The following is a 12,632-nucleotide window of genomic DNA, read 5'->3' as shown; positions in this document are numbered from 1 at the left end:
ATTTGTGTTCCTTCCATATTTTCTCTTTTGACTGATTTCAAATTTTAAAGCATTGTGGTCTGAAAATATGTATGGTATAATCTCAATCATTTTATACTGGCTGAGACCTGATTTGTGACCTAGTATGAGATCTATTCTGGAGAATGTTCCATGTACACAAGAAGAATGTGTATGCTGTTGCTTTAGGATGAAATGCTTTAACTATATCTGTTAAGTCCATCTGGTCCAATGTGTCACTCAAAGCCCTTATTTCCTTGTTGATCTCCTGCTTTGATGATAATTGCTGTGAATGAGATGTTGAAGTCCCCTACTACTATTGTATTATTATCAATTGTTTCTTTAATTTTGTTATTAATTGGTTTATATATTTGGCTGCTACCAAGTTAGGGGCATAAATATTTGTAATTGTTAGATCTTCATGTTGGATTGACCCTTTTGTTACAATATAGTGTCTTTCTTCATCTCTTATTATAGTCTTTGTTTTAAAATCTAGTTTGTCTGATAAAAGGATTGCTACTCTAGCTTTTTTTTTTTTATATCCATTAGCATGATAAATGGCCCTCCATGTGTTCACTCTCAATCTGGAGGTATCTTTGCGTCTAAAATGAGTCTTTTGTAGACAGCATATCAGTGGATCTTGTTTTGTTTTGTTTTGTCTAATCTAATCTGCTATGTCTTTTGATTGGAGCAATTAATCCATTTACATTCACTGTGATTATTGAAAGATATGAATTTAGTGCCATTGTATTACCTGTAAAGTCACTGTTTCTGTATATTGTTTCTGTTCCTTTCTGTTTTTTCCTTACTTTTGGGCTTTCCACTCAAAGGATCTACTTTAATATTTCTTACAGGACTGGTTTAGTATTCACAAATTCCTTTAGTTTTTATTTGTCCTAGAAACTATTTATCTCTCCCTATTCTGAATGACCAGTCAACAAACCTAAAAGGCAAACTGTGGAGTGGGAGAAGATATTTTCAAGTGTCTTATCAGGTAAAGGGCTAATATCCAAAAACTATAAAGAACTTTTAAAATTCAACTCACAAAAAACAAAAAATCCAGTCAAGAAATGGACAGAAGACATGAACATACATTTCTCCAAAGAATGCATATTAATGGCCAACAGATACATGAAAAAATGCTCAACATCACTTGGTACCAGGGAAATACAAATCAAAACCACAATGAGATACCACCTCACACTAGTCAGAATGACTAAAATTTTTTTTTTTTTTATGAGAGAGAGAGAGAGAGAGAGAGAGAGAGAGAGGCAGAGACACAGGCAGAGGGAGAAGCAGGCTCCATGCACCAGGAGCCCGATGTGGGATTCGATCCTGGGTCTCCAGGCTCGCGCCCTGGGCCAAAGGCAGGCGCTAAAACCGCTGCGCCACCCAGGGATCCCCAGAATGACTAAAATTAACAACTCAGGAAACAACAGATGCTAGCAAGGATGTGGAGACAGGAGAATGCTCTTACACCATTTGTAGGAATGCAAGCTGGTGGAGCCACTCTGGAATGGAGGTTCATCAAAAAGTTAAAAATAGAGCTACCCTATGACCCAGCAATTGCACTAAGGTATTTATCCGAAGGATAAAAACATATTAATTTGAAGGGGCACATAGACCCCAATGTTTATAGCAGTAATGTCCATAATAGCCAAAATATGGATAGAGCCCATATGTCCTTTGACAGATGAATGGATAAAGAAGTGGTATATATACATACAATGGAATATTATGTGGCCATCAAAAATAATGAGATCTTGCCACTTGCAATGATATGGATGGAACTAGAGGGAATTATGCTGAGCAAAATAAATCAGTCAGAAAGATGAATACCATATGATTTCACTCATATGTGGAATTTAAGAAACAAAACAGATGAACATAGGGAAAGGGAAGGAAAAATAAAGGAAGATAAAAATTGAGAGGGAGGCAAACCATGAGAGATGTTGAACTCTAGGAAATAAACTCAGGGTTGCTGGAGGGAAGGTGAGGGGGAAGGGATAATTGGGTGATGGGCATTAAGGAGGGCACTTGATATAATGAGTGCTGGGTGTTATATACAACTGATGAATCACTAATTCTACCTCTGAAACTAATAAAGAATAAGAAAATGAATATTTTATTTTACTTCATTTATTCCTGCTCTAACAGTCTTCTTTATGTAAATCAGATTTTTCTGATCTATATCATTTTCTTTATTCTTAAAGAGCTTTTTACCATTTCTTGCAAGGCAGGTCTATTCCCTCAAAATTTCTTAAAATTTTGTTTTGTTTGAAAAGGTCTTTATTTCTCTTTCACTTTTGAAAGACAGTTTTGCTAGATATAGAATTCTAGGTTGGTGGGCCTTTTCTCTGAATACTTAGTATTTAGTATTTTACTTCACTCTCTTCTTGCTGACATGGTATCTGAAGAGAAATGTGGCATAATCCTTATCCTTGTTCTTCTCTATGTAAGATTTTTTTCCCCCTCTCTGGCTTTTTCAAGATTTTTTTTTGGTCTTCTTTTTTTTTTTCCTTCGGTTTGAATATATTATTCCTAGGCATACATTTCTTTATATTCCTTTGCTTGGTGGTCTCTGAGCTTCTTGGATCTATGGTATGGTGTCTGTCATTAATTTTGGAAAATTCTTAGCCATTATTACTTCAAATATTCCTTCTGTTCCTTTATCTATTTTTTCTCCTAATGTTAATCCCATCACATATATGTTATACTTTTTGTAATTGCACAGTTCTTGAATGTTCCTTTCCCTTTACTTTTCAGATTGGAAAGTGTCTTTTAACATATCTTCAAGATCACTCATTACCTACTTGGCTGTGTCCAGTCTGCTAATGAGCTATTGAAGGCAATCTTCATTTCTGTTACAGTATTTTTGATTTCTTGAATTTCCTTTGGATTTTCTTTAGAATATTCATCTCTCTGCTTATATTATCCATCTGTTCTTACCTATTTTCTACTTTTCCTATTAGTTCCTTTAGTATATTAATCATAGTTGTTTTAAATTCTCAGTCTACTAATTCCAACTGTACCTGCCATCTTGGAATACTGCTCAGTAGAAAAGAGCATAAACTCTGAAAGTAGACTGCCTGTGTTTGACTTCTGGCTCTGCTCATCAGCTGTGTAATCTTTAACAGATATATCAGTTCTTTCTACCTCAATTTCTTTGTTGATGAAATGAGAATACTCATGAAACCTACTTGATAGAATTGTTAGAAGAATTCAGTGAGTTAACACATGAAAAGCACTAAGGGGGCACCTGGGTAGCTCAGTCATTTAAGCATATGACTCTTGATTTTGGCTCAGGTCATGATCTCAGGATTGTGAAATCAAGCCTCAAGTCAGGCTCCATGCTCAGTATGCCTAAGATTCTTTCTCTCCCTCTCCCTCTACCCTTCCCCCTCCACTAATGAATAAATAAATAAATACAAAAGAAAAGAACTTAGAATAATGTCTAGCACAAAGTAAGCATTCTGTGTATGTTAGATGATGATGACAGTGACAGTGACTAGGATGGTGATGAGACAGCCATTTGTGTCATGTGCCAGCACCCTCCCATCATTGCCTGTCCTATCTCCTCTGCCTGGGGTGCTTCCCCCAGGGCCCCACACAGCCTATTCCTCCTGTCCTTCAGTCTCCGCATGAGTGTCACCATAGCACCAAGACCATCCCTGAGCACCATATGTAAACACAGCCCTTTTGCTGCTGCTGACACCCTTACCTGGCTTTGCTATTTTTCTGTAGCAAGTATGGCTATGAGTATAGATTTACTTGTTATTTTTTTTTTTACTTCCAGTCTCCTTCAACTAAGCCACAAGTAATGCTTTTTAACCTTTTCTTGCAGTATGAATACTTCAATGCTGTGCTGATAAATGAAAGGGACAAAGATGGTAATTTTTTGGAGCTGGGGAAAGAATTCATCTTAGCCCCAAATGACCATTTTAATAATTTGCCTGTGAACATCAGTCTGAGTGATGTCCAAGTGCCCACGAACATGTACAACAAAGGTAAGACTCACTGCTGCTGCTCCTGTTGGAGGGTGGGGAACAGAGGGTATGGGGGACAGCACCTGATGGTTTGGGGTATTGTGTTTTTTGAAAAATACGATTGCAAGCTGGGTGTGTCAGCATCCACTGGATAGGTAAGGTGTGATTGTTCTGCCTAGGGATGGCTTGCTGTTTCCATAGCTGGTGTTTGCATCAAGCAATCTAACATGCAATCCAGGAGCCAGCAAACCTTTTCTGTCAAGGGCAAGATAGTAACTAACTTAGGCTTTGAGGGTCATAGAGTCTCTGTTACCATGACTAGGCTCTGCTGTTCTGGCACAAAAGTGTCCATAGACACTACATCCATCAGCAGATGGGGCACAGTGCCACTAAATTTTTTTTAATAATAAATTTATTTTTTATTGGTGTTCAATTTGCCAACATACAAAATAACACCCAGTGCTCATCCCGTCAAGTGCCCCCCTCAGTGCCCGTCACCCATTCACCCCCACCCCCCGCCCTCCTCCCCTTCCACCACCCCCAGTTCGTTTCCCAGAGTTAGGAGTCTTTATGTTCTGTCTCCCTTTCTGATATTTCCTACCCATTTCTTCTCCCTTCCCTTTTATTCCCTTTCACTATTATTTATATTCCCCAAATAAATGAGAACATATAATGTTTGTCCTTCTCCGATTGACTTACTTCACTCAGCATAATACCCTCCAGTTCCATCCACATTGAAGCAAATGGTGGGTATTTGTCATTTCTAACGGCTGAGTAATATTCCATTGTATACATAAACCACATCTTCTTTATCCATTCATCTTTCGATGGACACCGAGGCTCCTTCCACAGTTTGGCTATTGTAGACATTGCTGCTAGAAACATCGGGGTGCAGGTGTCCCGGCGTTTCATTGCATCTGTATCTTTGGGGTAAATCCCCAACAGTGCAATTGCTGGGTCGTAGGGCAGGTCTATTTTTAACTCTTTGAGGAACCTCCACAGAGTTTTCCAGAGTGGCTGCACCATTTCACATTCCCACCAACAGTGCAAGAGGGTTCCCTTTTCTCCGCATCCTCTCCAACACTTGTGGTCTCCTGCCTTGTTAATTTTCCCCATTCTCACTGGGGTGAGGTGGTATCTCATTGTGGTTTTGATTTGTATTTCCCTGATGGCCAGTGATGCAGAGCATTTTCTTATGTGCTTGTTGGCCATGTCTATGTCTTCCTCTGTGAGATTTCTGTTCATGTCTTTTGCCCATTTCATGATTGGATTGTTTGTTTCTTTGGTGTTGAGTTGAATAAGTTCTTTATAGATCTTGGAAACTAGCCCTTTATCTGATATGTCATTTGCAAATATCTTCTCCCATTCTGTAGGTTGTCTTTTAGTTTTGTTGACTGTATCCTTTGCTGTGCAAAAGCTTCTTATCTTGATGAAGTCCCAATAGTTCATTTTTGCTTTTGTTTCTTTTGCCTTCATGGATGTATCTTACAAGAAGTTGCTGTGGCCGAGTTCAAAAAGGGTGTTGCCTGTGTTCTCCTCTAGGATTTTGATCGAATCTTGTCTCACATTTAGATCTTTCATCCATTTATTTACAAGAACAGATGGCTAAGTTTGACCTGCAAGCTGTAGTTTACTGACCTCTGGTATAGTCTTTCTCTCTTCCCTCCCATTCCTTATAATGCTCTTATGGGTTTGGGAGCCCCTAGGGTTGCAACAGAATCAGTTGTGGTCTTTTCTTAGAGTACAAAGCCAGATGGATCTTAATGGGGCCCCCTGTGTTCAGGCTTGATGTAGAAGCCACTCAAATTCAGCCTTCACGTAGACTCTGGAGTTCTTTCCCCAAAATTCTCATCTGCCCATGTAAGTTGGAATTATAATGGTCAGGGATGGGCTCTGGCCTCAGACTGGCTCTGGTTGGTCCTGCATTCCATCTCTCTGGCTGCACCCTTTGGCATGCCACCTTGTCTCTTTAGACTTTAGTTTCTACATGTCTAGGATGTGGATAATAATTGTGTCCACATTATTGGGGTGGGTGTGAGAGCTAAACCTCACAAGATGATGTTAACAATGCGTTTGAGTTAAGGATGTTCCTCCCTCATCCTCACCATCAGTGGGTAGGAGTTTGCTCTGCCTCATTAGATCTGGGAGACTCGTAAACAAAGAGCCATCGTCCCTGAAAAATAAATCAGAATGCCATGGCATCTTCAAAATAAAATGCTGTTCCATTGTCTGCCATCAAGGTTTCAGAAACATTGGGGCTGGTTTCTTTCACCCACCCAGTTTCAGCATCACATCAACTACAGTGGTCCAGAGAAGGGCTCTGGGTTTGAGTCCTATTCTTCCCCTGGCTGGCTTCGTGATCCTAAGAAGGTAGCTTTGTTGCCACAAGTGTCGGTTTCCCTTTCTGTCAAATAGGGATAAGGATATTACCTCCTCCCGGGGTTACTGTGAGGTTCTGGAGTGATGTGTGCACAGCCTTAGCAACAAGGGTTGCTCACAGAAAGTGCTCAGTATATCTGAGCCACCATTGTTATTACTGGAAAATACCGTGAATATAAATTGTATTTCTCTCTCTCTCTCTCTCTCTCTCTCTCTCTCTCTCAGTGATGCCAATCTGAACTGTCCCTAGTGGGCTCTGGACTAGACTGTATCCTGTGACCTAATCTTCACTTTGGACTCTTCCTTAGGGCAGATCCCCTAGAACCCAAGCCTTAGAGAACTGAGATCAACCTCATCCAGGAGAGTTTGCCCTAATCCTCCAGGGTGATCGATCCTGTCGGCTGAGGAAGGAAGCCCCCTTCTGTGCAGTGTGGCTGGAAGGAAGCCATCCTCTCAGCATTAAATACATTCTCAACTGAAGATGAAAAATTAACAAGATTTTACAGAGCAGTTTCAGACATAAAGCAATTCAGAACGATCTTTTAAAATATGGCAGCTGCTTCAAGGTTGCTCGAGCCATTAGCACCATTATAGAGATTTAATTGCACCTTGAGCTTTAAAGGCATAATTGTACCTTTCGATGGCAGCAACACATTAGGGACCAGCTCTGCCATTGATCACATAGGCTGCGGAATCATGGCTACGAGGCTCGCTAGGCAGTATCCTAAGAGATTGCTTGAGCCCGTGAAGGTAGGTAATAATATTTGAAGTCAATTTCAACAGCCCTTGTGGGGCCTGCCTACCACCCCTGCCCAGACTTGGTGGTCCCTCAGAGAGGCTGTGGGGTCATGGACCAAGGTCAGCCAGGCGCTATGTCTTGTTTCTGCCAAGCAGTGAGTAGCTGCCCAAGGGAGAGAGGAGGAGACTTCAGGAAAATTCCTGCCTCCATTCCACCTAATTCAAACCAGCCTCAAACAGTCTTTTTTTCCTTTTCAAGCTGCAGAAATGTATTTCATGTTAAGAGGGCCCGCCAACTCAGATCTAGTTATTGATGACATGTACTCGGAACACGTGCTTGGAGCTCGGTCGTTGGCTGGCTGTGACATTCTTAGGTTAGAAATCTTGCCCCAACAGAGGAAACTAATACGGGATGTGCTTTCTGGGCGGCTTGGACATAGCAGAGCGGGTCCATGGCAGAGAGGTTTGATATTTTCTTAGGAGCTGCTGTGCACTGTGCTCCTGGGCGTAGCTTCTGGTCACAGCTGAATGTAACTGGGAAAATCTACCTGTTTTCTGCAATCTGCTTTTCACCTCCTTGGCTGGGCCTTGCAACCAGGTTATTCAACTAGGTCAGCATCTGCTTGTGCCTGAGGTGCCTTTCTCGTAAGCCCTACAAGAGACTGGAGTCTCAGAGTTCATGACACGTGGGAAAGCAGTCCAACTAACCATGGGAATTCAAAGAGCCATACTGCAGTTTTTAGAAATGTGTCTTAGGGTTCTCATGGTGCCCAATGTAGCAACTTCTTCAGGAAACCTCTTTAAGAGATGTTGCCGAATGACTGCCCTGGTATCCCTAGCCTGTGCATCTTTTGTGATGTGACGTTGGTTTATTTCTTTGTTCCAGCATTGCTGTATTCCAGAAGTCCACTGCATACTTTATTTTTCCTTTTCCACTTGGAGCTCTCTGAGGGCAGGGCACCCTGCTGCTTCAGCCTGGTGCTCCACTTTGCCCCAAGCACCATGCTCTTCACTTACTGGGTTTTCCAGAGATGGGGGATGAGCTGGAGGATACCAGTGTCCTTGCCTCTTAGACTGTGAGAAGTCTACCCTACCTGGCTGTTCTCGTGGTGTTTGCAAGCAACAAAAAACATATCCTGGCTGATTTAAATGGAAAAGAAACTCTATGAAAGTACATTGGGTGGCTCACAGACTCTCCAAGAAAGCTTGAGAATAAGGCTTGGAAAATGGTGGAGAAGAAGGGCAGCCAGAGGCCAGTGCCACTCCCAGAGCCAGCCTGGAGAGGGTCCTGCACCATGACTTTCCCCGCTGGTGCCTCTGCAACTGCATAAAATGCCTGTGCCTCATTTTCCCCAAATGTGCTTTGGAAATGATAATCCCTGTGGCCTGACTCAGGGGGTTGCAGAGTGGATTAAGCTTTTAGAAGGAAGCCTGGCGTACAGTGACTGCCCAGTACGCGAACTTGGGCAAGTTTCTCTTCCCCGCTGATCCTCAGCATCCTTAGCTATAAAATGAGTGTAATACCAGTGCCAGCCTTATGGGATTGCAGTGAGCACTGTAAGAATAATGCCCATGTGGGCTGGGGAACAGTGGCTAGCCCACTGATGTTGGCTCCTGTCATCTGCTGGAGGGAAAGAGAAGACCCATATCACGGAGTTGGGGTCAGATAATGAGAGGAGGCTGGTATTTGACATAGGCCATCACACCCTGTTATTGTTACGGCCATATGACTTTGTTCAGTTCTCAGGGGCAGTTATGGTTAAGACAGGAGGGACTTGAAGTAGAAGCAGGATTAGAACCAGGCATTTTCACTGTGTCCTCTCTGCACTGCGTGCCACCTCAGTGCCTGGGCTGGTAGACTGAGAGCAATTGTTCTCAAGCACTCGAAGCCCAAGACCTGGAAATAGACAGGGATTTGGATTGTAAGCCTCTGCTTCTATCTTCTCTTATAGCTACTGAAGAGCAGAAATGCATGTTCTGTGATTCTGTATTGTTTGGGGCTTTTAGATTCTAATCTGGGGGTCTTCCCCCTACTTCCTGTCCCTCTTGGCTCCCCTACTTCCCCCTTCCTCATCACTATGAAGTAAAGGTGCTACTCCTGACACAGAAGAAAGTCAGGTGATAATAGCAGGATAGAAAAGGTGCTGGGTTACAAAGATGCCTACAGATAATAGTAAACACAAATGACTCTGTAATTTGGGTGGGGGTTAGTGGGGAGGAAAAGAAGCCTGTAGCTTCTGAGTAATTTTAGACCAAGCAGAAGAGAGGAGAGGTCGTAGCTTCTTTTTCAGCAGTTATAGGCTGGATTAAGAAAAACATGAATTTTAGAAATTAGTTGGTTTAAACTTTTTCATCATTTTACCACTTTGGCCTTGTTTTCTTCCCTCTTCAGCCACAGGAGAGTGGTTTGGCAGTGTTCTTGCCTCTGTTTTTCAGATGAAGAAACTAAAGATCACAGTAGAGGGGCACCTGGGTGGCTCAGTCAGGTTATGATCTCAGGGTCCTGGGATCGAGCCTTGGGGAATCCACTTCTCCCCCCACCCTCCACCCCCCGCTCATGCTCTTTCTTGCTCTCATGGTCTTTCTCAAATAAATAATAAATAAATAAATAAATTAAATCTTAAAAAAAATAAAGATCAGAATAGAACAATGACTTACTCTAGGTCATACAGGTAGGAAGGCTCATACCAGGGTAGACCTCAATTTTCTGATGAGTCCAGCTTACTCTGCTGCCTCTCTGGATATGAGCGTTGAGAGAAGAAGGACCTGGTCCCTCAACCCCTGTGCCTGGGCCTCAGTTACTTCCTGGACACCTTGGGATATAAGAATATTTTTGTTCAGGCTGAGAACATCAGCCCTAGGCCCATCTGAAGCTCTGATTCTCTCTGGGCACTGCCAGAGCACAAGGCCGCCACTGTAGTGGGACCCAAGAACTTGCTCCAGAGGCTAGTCTCTGGCCAGCCTTCATTTCTTTTTCCTCCATGACATGCAGCCTAATAATTTCAATGACCTGAGGTTTCTGCATGACCTGGGGGAGCTGCTGACTCATGCACCTTCTGCATCTCAGCCCTGCAAACATTTTTGATTCAAGAAATACAAAGTCTCCATATGTTGGCTTAGGACAGAAAGGGGGAGATAGCAGGGAGAGGTGGACTGCCTGGAAGAGGTGGGAGGAGGTTGAATTGGAGGACATGACCTAGGCCACCCCTTCCTCTTCTTAACTTCCTCAGCAGAGTGGGCTGCAAAGGTCTCCCATGTGTGCGGGGTTGGGGGGATGGTCAAGGGGTGGGCATAGCCCCTGAAAATGAAACCAGGCTAGGGAAAGGGTGAACCATAACTACCACTGTAGAGCCCAAGGATTCAGCCTGTCTGCTACAATCTAATAGGTTTTTCTAAAAAGCCCGGGGAAGGGCAGAGGTCTGGTGAGGTGGACTTGAGTCCCCTGCATAGAAACAGAGTATGTGTGCTACTGTAAGGGATGGTCAAGATTGCTGGGTTTGGGTTTGTCAGATGTCTCAAACTATTTTTCACATGTTAGGTTGGATAAATCGTAAAACGGACTTTGCCAAGCACTTTTCCCCTTAATTACAAATATATATTTTAAGGGAAATTTAATCCATATGTTTCTGATTTGTTTACACGGAAATCATTAAAACGTTGTTTTCCAAGAGCCATTTGATGTGCAAGAAGGCTCATGAACCTTTTAAGGAAGCTGTGTTAAAAGTGACATCACCAAGACAGTGACATAGGTTTTCCCTGACTTTGCTCCCTCTCATGAGAACCACTAACCTGTATTTAAGAAAAAGGTACCAGTGAGAGTAACCTGGAAGTGGAGGTGAGGGGGAAGCACCTCTTGCACCACAGAGACCAAGACAGCATTGGGGGTAAGAGAAGCAGCTACATGGTGACACCCCCCCAGCCCTGCCAGTGCAGCACCACACCAGGAGGTGCCCGCCCCCCTCACCTGGAGCCTCTGCTTCCTCTAGCCAGAAAAGAGAGCCCAGGGTGGCAACCGGCCTTCCAAGCATTGTGGGGCACTTTGTGGGAGCCCCTCCTCTGACTTCACACTGCTGGGATTGCCGGCAACTCTTTGGGGCCCAGCCCCTAGGAATCTGACTGTGATGAAGAAGGGGCAGGGGCTTGCAAGGACCAGCACTGGGTCTTGGCAGACTGAGTTCATGCCTAGCAACCCCAACCAGCAGCTTTGCTCCTCTGCAGAACCACCTGGATGGGTGCACTGTGACCTGAGAACTTGGTGTGGTGCAGCTTTGCTCACACTCAGGGTGCTGAGTCACAGCCCCACCTGCTGCGGGGGGTGCCTCCTGGCCCCATGTGACCAGACGGCTGGCCCCAGCTCCTGGAAGCTGGGCTCAAGAGACAGGATGGTGGAGCTGCTCCCCGCAGGGCAAAGCCAGGACTGGGTGTGCAGGCCCCCCAGGCTGTGCACAGGCAAGAAGACTGATTCATAGCTAAGGCTGAGGGCAGCTCCTGGCCCCTCCTACCCTGAGAGCCTGTTTGGGAAGGTGAGAGTAGTCTGGATGGTCCCCCCCACCTCCCGCCCAGGCGAGGGGCTGAGACCTAGCCCCCACCCAGCTGCAGGCCCAGCTGACCAGGGGGCTGTTCACAGCTCCTGGAAGCCCTGTGGCCCAGTGGCACTCGAGCCCAGACAAGGGCCGGCAGAGCAAAGCCAGTGGCCCTGATCAGCAGGGGACTGGGGCTGCAGGTAGGCTGGACTCACGACAACAGAGAGCTTGACTGGTTGCAGAGCTGCTTCTCCCACTGCGTTCTGGCAGGGAATCTGCTTTGTAGCTGCGACCATTGCTGGTGACAGTCTCCAGCCTGTCCGACCAGGGAGCCCAGCAGAGCACAGGGGAAGCTGTGGCGCCCGTTCAGCAGCTCTACCTACACTGGCGCTCTGCACAGAGAGCATAGCCTGTGGCTTCTCCTGCGTGTACAGAGCAAAACTGGTGGCCTCCCCTGACCTGGGAACTGCGTGCACCCCCCAGCCTGATCTGGACCCCCAAACAATGAGCTGTACAAGCTCTGGGCTGTGGTCTGATCCCCTGCCAGGGCCTGGGAAGCTAATTCATAGCCCTCCCTACTACCTAATAGAGCACCAGGTCCCGGTCATCCTGTAAGGCCAGCCGGAGAACCCAGGCCCCTGAGGAGGCCATCCTGCAGCCTCACGTGGGCGGAGAGCCAAGGCAGGGGTCCTGCCCATCTGTTCTCAGCCAGGCACACCCCTGTCTCGGTCCTCAGAGTTGCCTTGCCTAAAAATAGACCAAAATAGCAGGTCCCACCTGCCCAAACATATTACCAGTAGACACACCCAGAAACCCAAACTGGGCTGACTAGTGAAGAGCTGTGTCTGCCAAGGCAAACCTGTAAAGTCAAATTTGGCAAAGTAAACTTGGAAGAGGAGCCCCATTCCTCAGATGCACAGATACCAATGTCAGGAGTCAAGGATCATTCAGAGTTGATGTTAGCTGAACCTATTGCACTAATCATCTCAAAGTAAACCATCGTGCTGTC

At 44.8% G+C, this 12,632-nt stretch overlaps 1 protein-coding gene across 11 annotated transcripts in view; it reads left to right on the top strand.

The window, feature by feature from the left end:
- Window positions 1-12,632, top strand: part of CACNA2D3 (calcium voltage-gated channel auxiliary subunit alpha2delta 3) — a 945,794-nt gene that overhangs the window by 439,690 nt on the left and 493,472 nt on the right. For all 11 annotated transcript variants that reach the window (XR_007404330.1, XM_049098270.1, XM_049098267.1 and 8 more), the window contains one exon: window positions 3,842-4,004. Coding sequence is in view for 10 of the 11 variants with exons in the window: in XM_049098270.1 (XP_048954227.1) it covers window positions 3,842-4,004 (163 nt within the window). In the remaining variant the exon portion in view is untranslated. The remainder of the gene's footprint in view (window positions 1-3,841; window positions 4,005-12,632) is intronic.

This window comes from Canis lupus, chromosome 20 (genome assembly GCF_003254725.2).
Source record: "Canis lupus dingo isolate Sandy chromosome 20, ASM325472v2, whole genome shotgun sequence".
Classification (NCBI taxonomy): domain Eukaryota; kingdom Metazoa; phylum Chordata; class Mammalia; order Carnivora; family Canidae; genus Canis; species Canis lupus.
This window is presented reverse-complemented; position numbering and strand designations above follow the sequence as displayed.